The sequence below is a fragment of the Oratosquilla oratoria genome, chromosome 38, assembly GCF_046742065.1.
Source record: "Oratosquilla oratoria isolate Oo_2021 chromosome 38, ASM4674206v1, whole genome shotgun sequence".
NCBI lineage: Eukaryota > Metazoa > Arthropoda > Malacostraca > Stomatopoda > Squillidae > Oratosquilla > Oratosquilla oratoria.
In genome coordinates this window covers 23,795,394-23,812,894 of record NC_134814.1, presented here as the reverse complement: position 1 = coordinate 23,812,894, position 17,501 = coordinate 23,795,394, and the positions used below count along the sequence as shown (strand labels likewise).

The 17,501-nt window shown below is 41.9% G+C and overlaps 2 protein-coding genes across 4 annotated transcripts; both read right to left on the bottom strand.

The window, feature by feature from the left end:
* Positions 1-13,136, bottom strand: LOC143020013 (uncharacterized). Of its 3 annotated transcripts, none has more exons than XM_076176113.1 (3): positions 12,954-13,136; positions 11,944-12,059; positions 1-5,739 (listed from the first exon to the last, which is right to left on the bottom strand). In XM_076176113.1, exons 2-3 carry the CDS (start codon positions 12,043-12,045, stop codon positions 721-723), a joined length of 5,121 nt encoding a protein of 1,706 aa, XP_076032228.1. In that variant the 5' UTR covers positions 12,046-12,059; positions 12,954-13,136; the 3' UTR covers positions 1-720. The 3 variants fall into 3 exon arrangements, with proteins under 3 accessions (XP_076032228.1, XP_076032229.1, XP_076032230.1); XM_076176114.1 differs by having other exon boundaries at positions 12,906-13,045; XM_076176115.1 differs by having other exon boundaries at positions 12,921-13,040.
* LOC143019820 (protein DBF4 homolog B-like) lies at positions 12,912-16,002 on the bottom strand. The gene is made up of 5 exons (XM_076175802.1): positions 15,964-16,002; positions 14,407-14,649; positions 13,550-13,806; positions 13,277-13,441; positions 12,912-13,137 (listed from the first exon to the last, which is right to left on the bottom strand). Exons 1-5 carry the CDS (start codon positions 16,000-16,002, stop codon positions 12,912-12,914), a joined length of 930 nt encoding a protein of 309 aa, XP_076031917.1.
* Positions 16,003-17,501: the final 1,499 nt, after the last annotated feature.

Here is a 17,501-nt window from a genome sequence, read left to right as displayed (position 1 = left end):
TTACAAACATCTTTTATTTCACATTCATGATTCTTCAGACATATTCAGAGTAGAAGACTTTCTATTTACAAAACTGTATACTCATTGACAGGGATGTACATTCTACAAAACACATACATATTAGAAAAAGCTGCAGCCTAAAAAGAGAGGAACTCACTGTAATCTACATGTGTGTGGGCAATGACTCAAATAAATACAAATATCCTGACAAGCTTGAAACTCTTTTTATCTGCATCTATAAATCAATTCCTTCTAACTTAATAGACAAAAATAAAGATAAGATGAAATAAAATAAATACATAAATCAAAATTAAATAAAATAAATAAATGTTGCTTTAACGTCAGGGGAAAATTGTTACTGAAAATAATACTTAAGTCTAACTTTGAAAATTGGCCCACATCCTGTGAAGAGTACAAAATAAATAGGAGCAGAACACTATAGTAGCTGAAGATATTAATAATCTTTGTATACTTTGATATCTTTGCAAGAATGCATGAAGTTGGTATCAATACAAACTACTGGGCACTCCGTTGCCTTGCCATGTCCGGTGCTCTCATCTGGCAGTGGCTTGGCTTTTCACTTTTGGCTTTTGGCTTTTGCATTTGAACCCTGAGACCCCAGGCTTTGGATACATGTCTACCAGAGCTTCTCCATAGGAGAAAATCAACCCCAAACACTGACCATCTGCCATCTCATAATCTCACTCTCTACCCTCCAAATCATTTGCACGTCCGTACCCTGAGAGGGAAGTGATCAGTGTAAAGCACTGTAGCTTTTTTCCGTGGAGAAGCCCGTCTTTCCGTCTCACTGGCCATAGCCGACAAGTCCTCACTAAGCAGGGGATCTAACAAGCTATGGTTGTCTTTATTCTTTTGACACTTTCCTCTTTTCTTTGGTTGCTGGTCCTCCAACACACCATCAGTTTCATCTCTACAAGGTTGTGACCTTTTCCGCTTCTGTGTTTTGGGCCAACCAGTTAAGTTCACTCGCCTTTTCTTGCTAGTACGACCCCCCCGCCCTCTGTTTTCACTGGTAACTGATCCATCGACTGTTTCTGAGTCACACAGAGAAAAACACTCTGAACTTGCTTCAGTGTTATCATCAATGCTTGATAATTCATCACAAGATATAAGTTCTGTACACTCACACTTCCATGAGTCCTCAACCACTTCTGAAGGATCTTGAGTCAAAACATTAAGTGGAACAAGATCCTTCACATCTTCACCTAAGCTCAGCAACACTTGCGGGTCAATTTCACAAGCAAGAGGATTATCAAACACTTTACACTCTACTGGCATTGATAATTCACTGTCTTTTTCTTCCTTTGAGAGTCTTTTCTTTTTCCCCCTTTTTCTTGGAACAGATTTTTTGTGGTCAGTATCTTCAAAATGTTCAGTTTCTTTAGATGCCTCTATGCTACTGTGGAGCCCCTCGAGATCTTCCTTGCCATCTAACATGACCAGATCCATATGATGGGCTATGATGGCAAATTCTTCAAAGGATTCTGAAAAATCTACGGACTGGGGATGGGTCGAGTCTGTTCCAGATGTACTTGTACCATCTGAAGACACTTCCTCCACTTTAGTTGACCGGGTAACTTTGACGGTCTTCACCCTCTTCGGAGGTAAGATATCTGAAAATAATGCTAAAGTTGATGCATGACATCTAGGTGACTTTCTTACAAGATCTGAGAGATCATTTTTCTTCTTAGATGCAAGGCTTTTCCTGCAAATTATTTCTTTCATAACATCTCTAGGCATTTCATAGGGCAGCACAAACCGCAAAGGATCATCATCATACACAAATTCATTCACAGCAATGCCATCAATAAATCGTTGGTACGTCTGATACCAACTTTCTGATTCAGGTACACCTTCAAAAGAAAAGTACATTTCATCAACAGTCTTAGTCATACTATCCCTTGTGGAAGAGTCTGTCGCTTCAGAATCATCACTAGACCTTCTATCTTTAATACTTGCATCACTAGGACTTTCACTATTTTCTATATGTTCTTTACAGAACAATTCCTTATGATTTACATCACTTTCTTCCTTAGGTATTTTCAGCTTACCTATATTTTCCTCAACCTTAATGTCTTTATCAACATTTTCACTTTTTATTATTACCTCCTTTTCTATTTCATTTGTATCTACTTTCTTAGTATCTATATCTTCCACCTTTTCCTCTTCTTTTTCTGAAAAATCTTCCTCCTTCTCTTCTTCTTCTTTGGATTCCTTTTTCTCATCTTTACCTTCTTTAGTTATCTCTACAGTCCTACTTCTTAATGACCTGCCACAAATGTCTCCTTTTAGGTACTTCCCTTTCCTTCGTGTTTCCCTCAATTCTTTCTCTATTGCAGCATCTCTGCCACTGTGTTTTTCGTCTGGAGTTTTGTCAGGCGATTTGTCAGTATGAGAAGTTCTCCTTAATCTTTCTTCTGTTTCTTGGAAGTGATAATATTCCTTGTTGTCACGAAGAAACCTTTCTGCTTCCGAGAGTCTCTTCTTAGTTTTACCATTCCTACTTTTACTTCTGGTATTACTACTATGAGTATGACTACTACTGCTCATTCCTGTTGTTCCTGAGGCAGTAATTGTTGTGCTAACTGGGAAACCAAAAAAATTGTCGTCATCATCATCGTCATCTTCATTGACATTAAGCATAGTCAAATCATACAACGTCTTCCTATGCCTTCCTCCCTTCCCCCGACCCACGGCATTTTTGACGACATCATCTTCGGTCTCCCGAACACTAACTTTGTCTTTGTATGTGACTGGCTCTTCCTCATCATCCCCATCATCTGCTGCCCCAGAATGTTTTCTATTATTCTTTGGACCCCTTTTCTTTTTTCTTTTTACATGTAATGCACTAACCTCAGAATCATCCGAGTGTTTACTATCACTTTCACTTTGAGGTTCACTTTTGCACACCACTCTGTCATTCTCTTCGTCACTATCATCAGAGTCACTATCTGAATCATGTTTGTTTTTGTTCCTCATGATTTCCTCCTTTTCATTATAATATTGTTCAGTTTCCGATATCAAGAGCCAGTCCGCAGTCTTCCTCCTCCTCTTGGATTTTTTCTGTTCAAATTTTTTCCTGTCTGCTACTGAAATTTCTAACAACACACTAAAGTCCACTTTGTCTCCATTATGGTCTAGACCATTACTTTTGGACCCATTACTGGCATCAGACTCATCACTGTTGGTTCTGCTGATTCTGCGTCCTTTCACCTTGGCCACTCCATTGAGGGTTTCTGTGCTCATTTCTCCATTACACTTAGCAGCAGCAGCAGTACTGTGGTGGTTAGCCTCTTCAAACGGAGGCTCCCCATTCTTTGGTCTTCCGCGTTTGCTACCACTTTTGTCCACCATATCGAAGTGCACAGTCTCCTCTGCCAAACTACGGGAATCGGAAACCTCCGATTCTGACCTGTCTGACCGAGAGCTTGTTCTTCTTGACCGACAAGAGCGTGTTGCTCTTGCTCCGCCAAATTCGTTTTTTAGGTCTAAGTGCTCCGTAATATCAACACTACTGACCCTCTTGGCAACACGGCTGCTCCTCTTCCTACAAAAAGAGTCAATGCGCGAGTCAGGCTCCTGTATGAGTCTCACCATGTCTGGTTGGGGGTCGATACACTCAAGCTTGATATTGGTATTTGCTATGGCACTCTCCCCAACAGACGCAACACTTGATGGACACGGCACATTGAGGCTGGTTTCCTTCTGGGCTATGCAAGATGGCAGTGTAGGACACGTCACAGGTTCGGGGTTATCTGAGGAGGTTGTGAAGGTAACTGTGGGTGGCGAGAGGCTGTTAGAGAGTGGTGAAATACCAACAGGAGGCAAGTATTCTCCAGAAGATAGAGGGAGTTTGTCACAGGGGGATGGAAGTATGTTACAATAAGCAGAGAGTTTGTCTAGTGAAGGCAAAAGGGTATCTGAAGATGTTATGAATTTGTCTGGAGAAGATGGAGGTGTCTTGAATGTGTATTTGTCTGAAGGATTAAGTTTATTTGTGGGAGATCTGACTTTGCTTGGAGCAGCAGGCTTGTGTTTAGAAATTTGGAATTTGTCTGGAGAAGGTGATTTATCTAAAGAGGGCCTACGTTTGGGTGAAAGAAATGGAAGTTTCTCTGGGAATGGTAGTTTCTCAGAAGGGGAAGGGAATTTCTCTGAAGTAGGAGATTTCTCTGAAGGGGGTGGGAATTTGTTTACTGAGGACGTGTGTTCTGATATATGTGAAAATTTGTCTGGAGATGGAGGAGGCTTGTCTGAGGGAAGTTGGAGTTTGTCTGGGGAGGAGGGGAGCTTGCCAGGAGAGGATGGAAGTTTGTCTGGGGAGGATGGAAGCTTGCCTGGAGATGATGGAAGCTTGTCTGGGGAAGATGGAAGCTTGTCTGGGGAGGATGGAAGCTTGTCTGGTGAGGGTGATAGCTTGTCTGGAGAGGATGAAGGCTTGTCTGGAGAGGGTGAAAGCTTGTCTGGGGAGGATGAAAGCTTGTCTGGAGAGGGTGAAAGCCTATCTGGGGAGGATGAAAGCTTGTCTGGAGAGGATGAGAGCTTGTCTGGAGAGGAAGAAAGTTTGTCTGGGGAAGGTGAGAGCTTGTCTGGGGAGAATGAATGCTTGTCTGGAGAGGATGAAAGCTTGTCTGGAGAGGTTGAAAGCTTGTCTGGAGAGGAAGAAAGCTTGTCTAGAGAGGTTGAGAGCTTGTCTGGGGAAGGTGAAAGCTTGTCGTCTGGAGAGGTTGAAAGCTTGTCTGGAGAGGTTGAAAGCTTGTCTGGAGAGGTTGAAAGTTTGTCTGGAGAGGATAAAAGCTTGTCTGGGGAGGATGGAAGCTTGTCTGGAGAGGGTGAAACCTTGTCTGGGGAAGGTGAAAGCTTGTTGTCTGGAGAGGTTGAAAGCTTGTCTGGAGAGGGTGAACACTTGTCTGCAGGGGTCAAAAGGTTCTCTGAAGGGGTTGGAGGTTCTTCTGAAGGGGGTTTGTTCAAGGTGGGCTTACCTGGTGAGGGTGAAAGCTTGTCCAAGATGGGTTGGGACTTGTTTAAGGAAGGTGAGAGCTCGTCTACAGAAGGTAAAAGCTTATCTGAGGTAGATGGAAGTTTGTCTTCTAAGGAGGGTTGTTGATGTTTGTCTGAGGGAGATGTAGGTTTGTCTTTGGGAGAACTAAGTCTATCTGAACGAGGCAAGGGTTTGTCAACAGCGTCAGTAGAAGGCAGGACTTTGTCAGTTGTGGGATGTGGAACTGTATCTGAGGGAGAGGACTTATCTGTGGGAGATGGGAGTTTGTCTACTGGCAGTGGTAGTTTCTCTCTCTGTGCCGAGAGTCTCCTTGTATGTGTTCGAAGTCTATTTGAACGCAACTTGTGTTTTTCGGTGGGTGCAAGGTGAGGCAAGGGCTGGTCTGTGGGTGTGGGAAGTCTGTCAATGGGTGGGGGGTGTTTGTTAATAGATGATGGAATATTGTTATTGGATGGTTCAACAGGAATGTGTGTTAAACTGTCAGAGTGAGGGGGTGAACTGTCACTTGGTGTTAGCTTGACGCTAATTGGAAGCAAGCGAGCAGCAGGTAGTGTGTGGTTGTTCAGAGAGGGTTTCTGTTCGCTAGTAGAGGAGGGCCCTGTCCACTCCTCCTCTACATGCAAAGGTTTAGGTCGTTCACCTAGTCCATCTTCCTCTAAAGGTTCTACTTTAATCTTTCTGAGAAGGCTTGGTCGGGACTCAAGAGTTTCACCAATCTGGAAGACAAAAACAAAGTTTGTGTACATTTTATGCATTAATATCCTCATGTGTACAATCTTATATATTATACTAAAATTTATAGGCCATCCGTGGTCCTGTGAGACAAACACTTGACAGTATCGTCTCAATCTTCAAATCCTATCAGCATTCTCAACTCTGCCTAGAAAAGCAGGGGGCATTCTGTCTTTGAACCAAGCCAGACCTCAATCGGCTTCAGTTACTTTTCCTCAACTTTTTCTCCACTTTTCCTCCACTTTTTGGGAGAAATCCCTTCGGGCTGCTTCAAAAAATTTTTCATACATACTTCTTCACCCACCATCTCCCACCCACTCCCCCTCATGCATTCCTCCTTAGTATCTACTATTAATGCATCTCCCATTTTATATTTCCTTGTCAGTCTTTACTCCAACCCAATTACAAGATTTTATTTTTCTTTGTATTGGAACCCATCTCCCACTCCTGATTCCATTTATAAACCTTGACTAGATCTTTTTCTGCATGAGGGGACATTTAATTGGTTGACAATTAAATGAACCAGCCTTGCAGCATTGCTTCTGGCCAAGGGCAGGAGTCAGGGATGACTCTTCATCCACAAGGAGCTAAGACAAGGGGGAAACAAGGGTGGAGGATGGGAGTGAAATGGGTGGAGTGGGTGTGTGCCCTTTGACTTGGCTAACTCCTATATAAGGAGGAAAAAGCCCTTGTTATATAGTTATATGAACTGACACTACCAACCTCATTCATTATCAAATTATTCATATGTATAGGGAGGGTGGAGGGGTGTGGAGTGTTTTCTGGGATGGAATGGGTGGGAATGATTTTATGCCTTTTCCTTTATGGCTACCTCCCTAGTAAGGGGGAAAAAGCCTTGGTATATGTATGTATGTATGTATGTATAGTATACCACTTATGTATATGTATAGTCATTCAGGAGGAGCCAAGATAAGAGGGAGGGATGGGGGGGGAATGAGAGTGGAGTATATGGGGTTAGAATGGGTGGGAATGGACTTTATGCCTTTGTTTTTTGGCTACCTCCCTTGTACAGGGGGAAAAGCCACTGGTATATGTATGTATGTATACCATTTTTATTCCTTCAAAATGGAAAATTTAGTTTTTGAGTTGGGGAACATCCTGTGACCCAAGTTGTTCAGATATGGGAGGAATTATTATACTTTTACCCATGCCAGTTTACTCTGTTTATGATCTCGTGTTTTCTAATTTCCACATTAATTTTCTGCATAGCACCTTTTCCAGAATACAGTATGCGCAATCCCCCCAATCCTCTCATAAAGTACATCAACCACTCTCAAATCAAAACTTAGCAAGTTGGTTACATAAGATGTTCCTTTTCTAAATCCAAAATTATACATACATACATACATATACCAAGGCTTTTTCCCCCTTACAAGGGAGGTAGCCAAAAAGGAATAGGCATAAAATCATTCCCACCCATTCCATCCCTGAATACACTCCACACCCCTCCACCCTCCCTTTTATCTGAGCACCTCCTGGATGACGGGTCATCCCTGCACCTTGTCCGCTGCAGAAGCAGTGTCGCAAGACACAGCACATCCACAGCAAGGCCGCTTCATTAAATCGGCGACCCCCCCCCCTCTCCGTCCCCCCATGCATAAAAGGAGAAGACGGGGAGAAGTCCCTTCGGGCTGCATCAAATTTTGCTCACACATACTACCTCACCCTCCATCCCGCCCATTCCACCTCATGCATCACAACATCATCCATATACAACCATTCTCCATTCACCCCTGTCTTCTGTCCTCTCCCGTCCTTCCTCAACAGACATTCCCCTCTTCCCCCCATCTATCCACCTCATCCTAGGATGTCCCCTCATGTTCACTCCCTCCACATCTGCCTTCCATACCTCTTTTACTAGTCTTTCTTCACTCATTCTTTCCATGTGTCCAAACCATCCTAATACTCTTTCATCAACCCTATCTCCCAACTCCCTTTCCACCCCCGTTCTTCTCCTCGCCTCCTCATTTCTCACTCTATCTAGCCTAGTAACCCCCATCATACTTCTCAGACACCTCATCTCAAACACATTCAAACTCCTTCTCTCTTCCTCTCCTATGTTCCATGTTTCTGCCCCATACAGTGCTGTTGGCACAATCACTCCTTCATAGTCTCCTCTTAGCATCCATTCCCAAATGTCTATTCCTCATTACACTCTTCAATCCACCAAGGCATTTACTCGCTTCTCTTAATCTACATTCTACCTCCACTTTCACTCCACCTTTTCCTGCCACATTTCCACCCAAGTATCTAAAACTATCCACTTCCTCCAGTCGCTCTCCCTTAATGCTTACTTCCAGTCTACTGCCACTTTCACCCCTTGTACATCTCATCACCTTACTTTTACCCACATTCATCTTTAGCTTTCTTCTATCACATACTCTCCCAAACTCTGTCACCAACTTCCTCAGTCCCTCCTCCAATCCTGCCACAAGCGCAGTGTCGTCAGCAAACAACAGCTGGCTCAGCTCCCACTTTTCTCCATTTTCTTTAACCATCTCCAATCCCTGACCCACTACCCTTGCATTTACCTCTCACACCACCCCATCCATGTATAAGTTGAACAGCCAGGGCGACATAACGCATCCTTGACGAAGTCCCACCTTTACCTCGAACCACTCACTCTCTCCATTTCTAATCCTGACACAACTACTACTACTACTCATAAAAACTCTTGACAGTTCCTAGAAGCTTTCCTCCTATCCCCTATATCTGCATAACCTCCCACAATGCCTTTCTGTCTACTCTATCGTAAGCCTTTTCCAGATCCATAAAAGCCAAAAAACATCCTTCCCCTTTCCTTTAGCTTTCTCACATATTTGTCTTACCACAAAGATCTGATCTACACAACCTCTACCCGTCCTAAAGTCACACTGTTCCTCACCAATTACTCCCTTTGTTCCTCTCCTAATCCCTCTGAAACTACTACATTCACACTTGTCCCCTTTTCCCTTGTAAAGTGGAACTATACAGGCACTCCCCCAGTCCTCCGGCACTCTACCCTCTCTCCAGCAAACATTAAATAACCTCACCAGCCAGTCCACCATCACTGTACATCCTTTTTTTAGACATTCTGCATGGCATCCATCCAGACCAGGTGCCTTACCTCCTTTCATCATCTTAACAACTGCCTTCACTTCGTCCTTCCTTATTTCTCCTCCATTTTCCTCAATCATTTAGCAACTCCCTAAATTATTCTGCCCATCTTCCCCTTACTGCCTTCTCTTCCATTATCATCTCTCCATCTGCACCTTTTACCTTTTCTTCTCTACGTGATTCGCCTCCTCTTCCTCTCTTAATTTCTTTCCAAAACATCTTTTTATTACTTTCAAAATTTTCTGTCATACTCTTACCCCACTTCACATCTGCTCTCCTCTTTGCCTCCTTTACCTTTTGCTTTACTTCTCTTTTCTTTTCTTTGTACCTCTCATATGACTCCCTCGTCCTATTTTGTAACCAATCTGTGAAAGCTTGCTTCTTCTCTTCTACAACCTTCTTTGTTTCCTCATCCCACCATTCACTATCCTTCCTTCTATTTCCTCCTGTCCTTCTTGTTCCACACACCATCCTTGCACACTTTGTGACTCCCTCCTTGAACCATTCCCATTCCTCCTCCACACCTAGCTCTACTCTATCCTTCACTTCCTCCCACTCCTCCTTCAGCTTCTTCTTGTACTCCTTCTCCTTTTCCTTTTCATTTAAAGAGTTCACTCTAAGCACCTCCCTACCTTTTGTCCCTTTCCTCTTTCTCCATCTATCCTCCACTCTCAACTTACCTTCCACCAGAAAATTATCTGATATTCCCCCACCCTCTCCCATTAGCACATGTACATCCTTAACTCTTCCTATCATAGTCCTATTTACCACTACATAATCCATCAACGCTCTATCTACCACCCTTCCATCCTCCACCCTCTCCCATGTGTACTTATGCTTGACTTTCTTCCGAAACACTGTATTTGCTATCATCAACTCTCTTTCTAGACACATTTCCACCATCAACTCTCCACTATGATTCTTTCCTGGAACTCCACATTTCCCAACCACTCCATCAATTGGACCATTTCCTACCCTAGCATTAAGGTCTCCCAGTACTATTACATTGACATTTCTCCCTAAATCCTCTATGCACTCATTTAAATCTATCCAAAAGGCCTCCCTTTCTTCTACACTCTTCTCACTGCCAGCCCTATATGCACTTACAAAGACCCACATCTCCTTTCCCAGTTTCACCTTCATCCACATTATCCTTGAGGAAACCTCCTTCCACTCCACTACACATTTACCTATCTCTTCACTTACTAGAATAGTCACCCCTTCCCTCCCTCGCCCTCTCTTCACTCCTGATAACCTCCCACTTACACTCCCAAACTTACACTCACCCTTCCCTTTCAACTTAGTTTCACTCAAAGCCAACACATCCATCTTTCTTCTCACAAACATACTACCTATCTCTTCCCTTTTACTCTCATCTGTACCACATCCCCACACATTAAAAGACCCAAACCTTAGGGTGCTGGTCGGAAAACTCCCAGACCCTCTTATGCCTTTACTTTTTCGTTTAGGAATGTCCCCTGTGGGGCTACAAGGAGAAGGATGCCTAGTCCCACTCCCCGTCCCTTTCTTCTCGCCTCTTACAATCCAAGTGGAAATACTTGGTGGCAGTATTCTTTTCCCCCACCACAGGGAATTCCCCCACAGCAGAAAATGAATACTCAGAGAAATGGTACAGGACAGCAGCAAGGGGTTGGGGGACAGCATAACGGAGGGACAGTCATAGTATAAAACTGTCATCATTTCTCTATGAAGAGTTTTCCTCTATCATAGACAAAATGATGTGTGGCTCTGGTCCGTAGGGGCGCCCCATATAGACCCTAAAGTATCAACTGCATGCTACTTTGCCACAATAACAAGCAGCCAATATCCCAAGTATTTTATCCATCTTTTACAATTCTTTTTTCACACATTTTGGCCATAGTCCGTGATTTAGCAGTTCTTCCCTCGTTCCTCCTTCAAATACTGGTTACCACATATTTAGATCCCTAGTACAGTTGATGTGTTCACTAAGAGAAGGGAACTGCCAAATGATTGAAAACTGGCTAACACTGTACCAATCTATATAGGTGACAAGGAGGTTTCTCTTAAATATACATACATACATATACCATACATACATACATATGTATGTATGTATGTATGTAAGGGAGAAAAAGCCTTGGTATATGTAAGTACATATACCAAAGGCTTTTTCCCCCTTATATAGGAGGTAGCCAAAAAACAAAGGCATAAAAACCACTCCCACCCATTCCATCCCCAACATACTTCACTCCCATCCACCCCCGTCCCTGCATCTTGCCCACTGCCCTGAGTCAGAAGCAGTGTCTTATAAGGGAGGTAGCCAAAAAACAAAGGGATAAAAACCACTCCCACCCATTTCCATCCCCAACATACTCCACTCCCATCCACCCCCGTCCCTGCATCTTGCCCACTGCCCTGGGTCAGAAGCAGTGTCACTAGACACAGCACATCCACAGAAAGGCCACTTCATGAAATCAGCAACCCCCTCTCCATCCCCTCATGCAAGGCCATCTGGATCCAAAATATAAACCAGCATTTTTGATCATTGTGTCAGTGATGATTTTCAGCCCTGAAAGGAGACTCCAACTCAGATAGCTAAATTAGTGGTTGACCATGGTACCACTACACCAGGAAGCCCTGCACATCCAAATATGTGTGTACCAACTTTTAGCATACAGGAAAGCAGCAATGCATGTGGGGTCCTGTTTCTTACTCTCCAATTATCATACCCAGTTTCAATTTCATGTCCTTATTCTCTATTATTATACTTTGTTTAAAATTCATGTATGTTCCAGCTTGGGCTATATTGCTTTCTAAGCTATTTCAAGTATTTATACATCTGTATGTATACATAGTGTGTGTATGTGTATGTATTTACCTACCTAGTTGTATCTTATGGGAAGGGGAGCTATGCTCATGGTGTCCCATCTCTGTATCTTGCCAAATCTAATTTGTATTGTTTTTGCACACACTAGTGTTTCATCTACTGTGTTCCATACATCCACTACTCTGTGGGGGAAAGCTCTGTCTGTCTGTCTGTCTGTGTGTGTGTGTGTGTGTGTGCACACTCTTAAGTTGTCAATTCTTACCTGAAATACGAGCTGTTTGTGCTGCTGTGAGTTTAGAGAGCGAGTGAGGCTTCTCAACTTGATGGGTTCTGCCTCTAATTTCATGTATCCGCTTAACTTCATTCGGATCCACCTTACTAAAACGAGAGAAAAAATAAAAATAAAATAAAATAAAATAACACATATAATCTAGTTTGAATGTCATACATATACAGTAATCCTTTATATTAAACAAAACCCAACTATGAGGTTTCAACGTCATGTGATTTAAGGAGTGTGTGTATTTCATATTTCTTATCATGTAATTAAACTTTTTCACTAACTGCCTTCCTGTAACTGTAACCTCTGCTCAACATCCTAATCCTATTCAGTTGGTCTCAGTAAATATGGGAAAATATTTTTTGAATGCACATCTAATTACCTGTGCTACATGAGCAACTCTTATATGCAACACAATCACAAACAAACATGTACACATACACACAGTCCTACAGCCAATATACATCCATACATATCTCTCTCTCTATTCCAGAAAAGCAAGAACCACAATGTCATTCTCAATTATCATTTACCATCTCCAAATCTCTGCCCATCACCCATTTTCTTCCTGTATCATCCCATGCATGAACAACATAGTGACATTAAATAACCCTGGTACAGTCCCACCCTCAAACCTCAAACCATTCATTTTCTCTATTCCCTACCCTATGACAGCTCTTACTCACATAGAAAAAATTAACCGCCCCCTTCCCCAATGCCACACAGCTGTAACACATCCTACACTGTGTTCCTATCAATTATTCAAACCATTATAAACAAACTGAACTCATGCTGATAGCACATCATTTGCACAACAGCATTAGTACCATGCATTTGAATGAAACTTGCAGATTCCCTCTTCAGTTTTTTCTCTATAATCTATAACTAGCAGAAACATAATTCCCAATGCATGATAAGAACTACAGAATCAATTATTCACAAACCTCCTTTCAGCTCACCAATAATACTGCACAACTCAATCTACAACTAACATTGTTAGTGTGCTCACTGCCGTGGCCCTTAATGAGCTGATCCAGATGGGCGTAATTTTCCCCGTTTCTCACAAAGGCGACGTGTGCATCGGACTGCAGGTGAAGTCTCAGGTTTGTATAGTTTGCTGAACACAATTCACAGTAACCACTTTCTTTGTTATTCTTTCTTTCCTTCCTTTTTCCTCTGTTGATATATTTGGGTTATGAGTGATTTAAAAGTACTATATGCATATATATACATTCACTCTTGTTTTATGGACTTCATATGAATATATATACATTCACTCTTGTTTTATGGACTTCAAAACAATATGTACACTTACTTGTCTTTAAGATCGTCTTTGTGACTGGATATCTTGGCCTTTACTGATTTAGGACTGAATACTGGTTCTGCTGGTATTACTGGAGCAAATGGAGAGGTACCCGGGGAAGCTGCCAGGTTTAACAGTGGCCAGGCCCCTAATTCTTTATATAATGGTTTACTTTGCCTGTAAAAATCACAAATCTTTATTATATTGAAGAAAGACAATTCAAACAGTACTGACAAAAGCCATCCACTGCAACAAGTATCATCAAAACTACATTCAATCTTATACCTGCTAAAAGCTTCGATTTTTAGATATGGTGATTTGAGACGATACACTCTGGTTCCAGGTGTTAAGGTTTGTCCCTTAGATGCAGTGTGTGTGCGTTGTGGACGGTATTTGCCACTGTCTTTCAGCCCTTGCAGCCACTTGAGAAGCTTCTGTAGGGGCCACACAGGAACATTCCACTGCCGAGCGTTCTCCAAAATGTCACTAGTTCCCCTCCGGCGAACACATGCTCGTTCAAGCAACACCTCTGCCCGTGTGCGCTATATTGACATTAAGAAAAGCAAATTAATCAAGACTAATACATTTCCAATGAATAGATTACAACTTACAGCTACATTGATTTCGAACAAACTTAATTTACCACACCACATTCACCACTGACTCCCACACCATCTGAATTTGTTTATAAAACAATTTTTGGGTTACATGAAGAATTGTCACCCTAGAACACCCACATGAAGAATCGTCTTCCCATGAGATCCCACCTGAAGAATTGTCATCCCAGTACACTGAATATCAACAATGGAATAAAGATTACGTTGGGTTAGGTTAGGTCAGGTTAGGTTGGGTTAGGTTAGGTTGAATGAGGGTTATGCTCATAGTTATCAACTTATACAACCAAAGAATCATAAACCCAGGATGGCCCACATGAAGATTTGTCACCCTAGGATAGCCCACATGAAGAATTGTCACCCTGTCAAAGACTGGGGTGATAATTCTTCAAGTGATCCCAATTTTCAATGTTAATAGTAGCAAAACTACACATACCTCATGGTAACACAATTATAGTTTATGTATAAGCAATTGAGCACCCTTGAAAATCTAGCCTTCCCCATTAATAAATTTCACAGTAAACTTACAACTCTTTTCTTGTCCTCTCGAGGCGAATCTGCAAACGAGGGAGAGTCCTGTGATGTGGAAGGAACAGATGATGGAAGCTGAGGTGTCAAGGGAGAAATAGCAGCAGGGGACTGTGGATGATGTTGCTTCTGAGGATTCTGGCAGTTATTCCCAACCTCACTTGATCTACCTGATCCAGCCTGAAGCAGAGGTTTGGTGGTGATCACATAGCTCACTTCACGAGTTAAGAATTCTTCCACAGTCTGAAAAATAATACAACATACAGCCACACCATTAATGAAATACTACACTATCTTAACCTTTTCCATACCTTGATGTATTTTATGACTTCATTCAAGCTAATCATTTCAACTAACCCTTTCCATCAAAAGTAACACCACATGAGGATGGAGCTTTTATTAGTATAATTCAATTGTTACAGCTTTATCAAGTATATGGTAAAGATGTAGCAAGCAAAACATAATAATAAAGAATCCATCTTCACATGGTGTTTCGTCTGATTGACTTGTCAGCAACTGGGAATTTTTAATAAACTGTTTCCATAACATGACACAATTAACTTTTCCTACATGATGACATTCATAAGGGACCAAGCCTCTTACAAGAGAAAGAACTATGACTGAGGACTGCTTCTTAGATTTTGTTCTTGCAAACACATGATCTTGTTCAGTTTAAAAGAACCCTGGACTTGGATGGGTTAATGACTACAAGGACAACAAGATCAAGCATGCAAGTTACTTCTTTAACACATAAAATAAAATTGGCAACAGATACCTGCAAGTGGTGGTCCTATGAAATATATGTCAAGAATCACCTTCCTACCATCCATTCTCAAAACCCATGAGCATCCTCAGTTCCACCTGGAGATACCCCTAAGGAGGGACATTGCCAAAGATATTTATTGACTTAAACTCTTATTTCCCCAATCTTTTCATACATGGAAAGCTGACAACCAACAAGTGCTCCCCTCCTACTACTAAGAGTTGATGACATGGACACTATCCCACACTAACATAATATAGACATCAATTTGCAGAAGACCAAATGCTAACCAGTGAAGGGAGGGGAACAGGTTTCCTGTCAATGAAGCTAATATAAACAATTATAATAATTCATTCTATCTTTATACCAAAGGATTTTTCACCCTTATAAGGGAGGTAGCCAAGTCAAAAGGCACATACCTCCCTCTCATCTTAGCTCCTTGTGGATGATGGATCATCCCTGTATCCCACCCACTGCCCTGGGTCACAAGTAATGCAGCAAGACATTATCATTACCTATCACCATTACTAATGGATACTTATTGGCCAAGTGGGTAAAGGTATTGCTACTTGGGGCTGAGGTCAAGCTCAGAGGTAGGTCAAACCCTACCCTGCAGCTAGCAAGTTCATAGTAAGAACATAATACATTATATTCCCTGCTTCAAAAAGTCCTCAACAAGGAGGTATCGTCTCCCCCTCTGAGAAGAGGAATTTGTAACCTTAAAATGCATTATTATAATTATTATTATCATCATTATTAATCATCATCATCGATCAATCAGGATGTTCACTAGCCGAGTGGGTTAGAGCATCACTACTTGTGGCAGAGGCCATGGTAACAGTAGTTTGATCTCAGCCACCAGTGAGTTGGACCAAGGGCATGATTCGTTAAATTCCACACTACAAAATCCTCTATATGGGACACCGTCCTAATCTCCTGACAGTGCCTTGAGTTTCACTATACAGAAAACCCACAGCCCCACAGTGGCTGGCAACAGTCCTCAGAACCTCCCACAGATCTCTCTGGGAAGATGGACTGTTGTCTGTGTTGTATCAGTGTGGGACTGTATCTTTGTTATCAGTTCAAAGTGGCAGGGAGAGGAGAGCAGTTGCTTGTTGTCAACTCTACATGTATAAATAAGTGTAAGAAATATGGATGAACTTGATTGAGAGAGATCTTGGGCCCAATCCAGAGATCAGGTGCCACCTGCACCTCCTGACAGAGTTTCGGAGGTTGACAATATTTGAAAATGGACAGCTTAGCTGTCCATCTTATGGGTACCTGTCACTGGTCCCCACTATTATTATTACTGCCATAATTATTATACTCACACTGGCTTGATGGTACAGTGGTACCTTTTGCAACTGCTAATCCAGTGGTCCGAGTTCAAATCTTGCCCAGGTCTGAAATAATTTCAGCATCCTTGCACTGCAAGCTGGCACTCCAACTCTGGTAACCAAGGAGTAACTTGCGTGTATTCACCTAACTGTGTTGTTTACCTAATTGTAGTATACAGGAAAGGAGCAAGGCTTGTTGGGTCATGTCTCCTATTCTCTAATTTTCGAACATTCCTAGACTCAAATTTATGTACAATTCCAACTAAATCTATATCCTTCATTTCCAATTATCTTATCTAGATTTGAACTCATGTATTGCCTGAGCTTGGGCTATATCTCACCTTCTAAGCTATTCCATATATCTATGCATCTATATGGAAAACTGCATTTCTTCACATACTTTCAACATGTAGTCTTTCTTAATTTACTCCCATGCCCTTTTAAAGCCCTCCGATCTTTAATCAAGAGATCTCTTCTGTCACCACCATCTATCCCCTTTAGTGACCTGAATACTGTAATCATATCACTTCCTTCTCTTCAGTCTTTCAAAGTTGACAGACCCAGTACTTTTAGTCCTTCCTCGTATGGTTTACCTGCTAGGCTGGGAACCACTTTGGTTGATGCTCTTTGTATTCTCTCAATCTTGCTTATATCTTTCACTCTGTGAGTGTGTAAGGTCACAGCATTGCCAACAGATCAGGCAATATACAAGCTCTGAACTCTCATCTGGGTGGGTAATACCTGCTGACCATGAGTCCAATGTGATCCAAAACTGGTGAATCACACACACACACACACAGAGAGAGAACGAGAGAGAGAATAAAATCTAATCAATGAAGCAACATCATTCATCAGCACTTCTCTAAAACAAGCTTCAAACCTATAATTCCAAAAAACGAGATAACAAAAGAAATACACAAAAACAGAATTGGAAAATATCACACATCCTTCTCTACTAAAGAAGATAAACATATTTCATATTAAGAGCCCAAACA

What these genes read in the sequence shown, in the direction of transcription:
- LOC143020013 (XM_076176113.1), bottom strand. Translation starts at nt 12,045, where the DNA reads ATGAAGTTAAGCGGATACATGAAATTAGAGGCAGAACCCATCAAGTTG. An exon ending in ACAAACAGCTCGTATTTCAG is followed by an intron (nt 5,740 to 11,943) that starts GTAAGAATTGAC and finishes TTTGTCTTCCAG; the next exon opens with ATTGGTGAAACTCTTGAGTC.
- LOC143019820 (XM_076175802.1), bottom strand. Translation starts at nt 16,002, where the DNA reads ATGGCCTCTGCCACAAGTAGTGATGCTCTAACCCACTCG. An exon ending in AAAATCGAAGCTTTTAGCAG is followed by an intron (nt 13,442 to 13,549) that starts GTATAAGATTGA and finishes TGATTTTTACAG; the next exon opens with GCAAAGTAAACCATTATATA. An exon ending in AAAGACGATCTTAAAGACAA is followed by an intron (nt 13,138 to 13,276) that starts GTAAGTGTACAT and finishes ATATATCAACAG; the next exon opens with AGGAAAAAGGAAGGAAAGAA.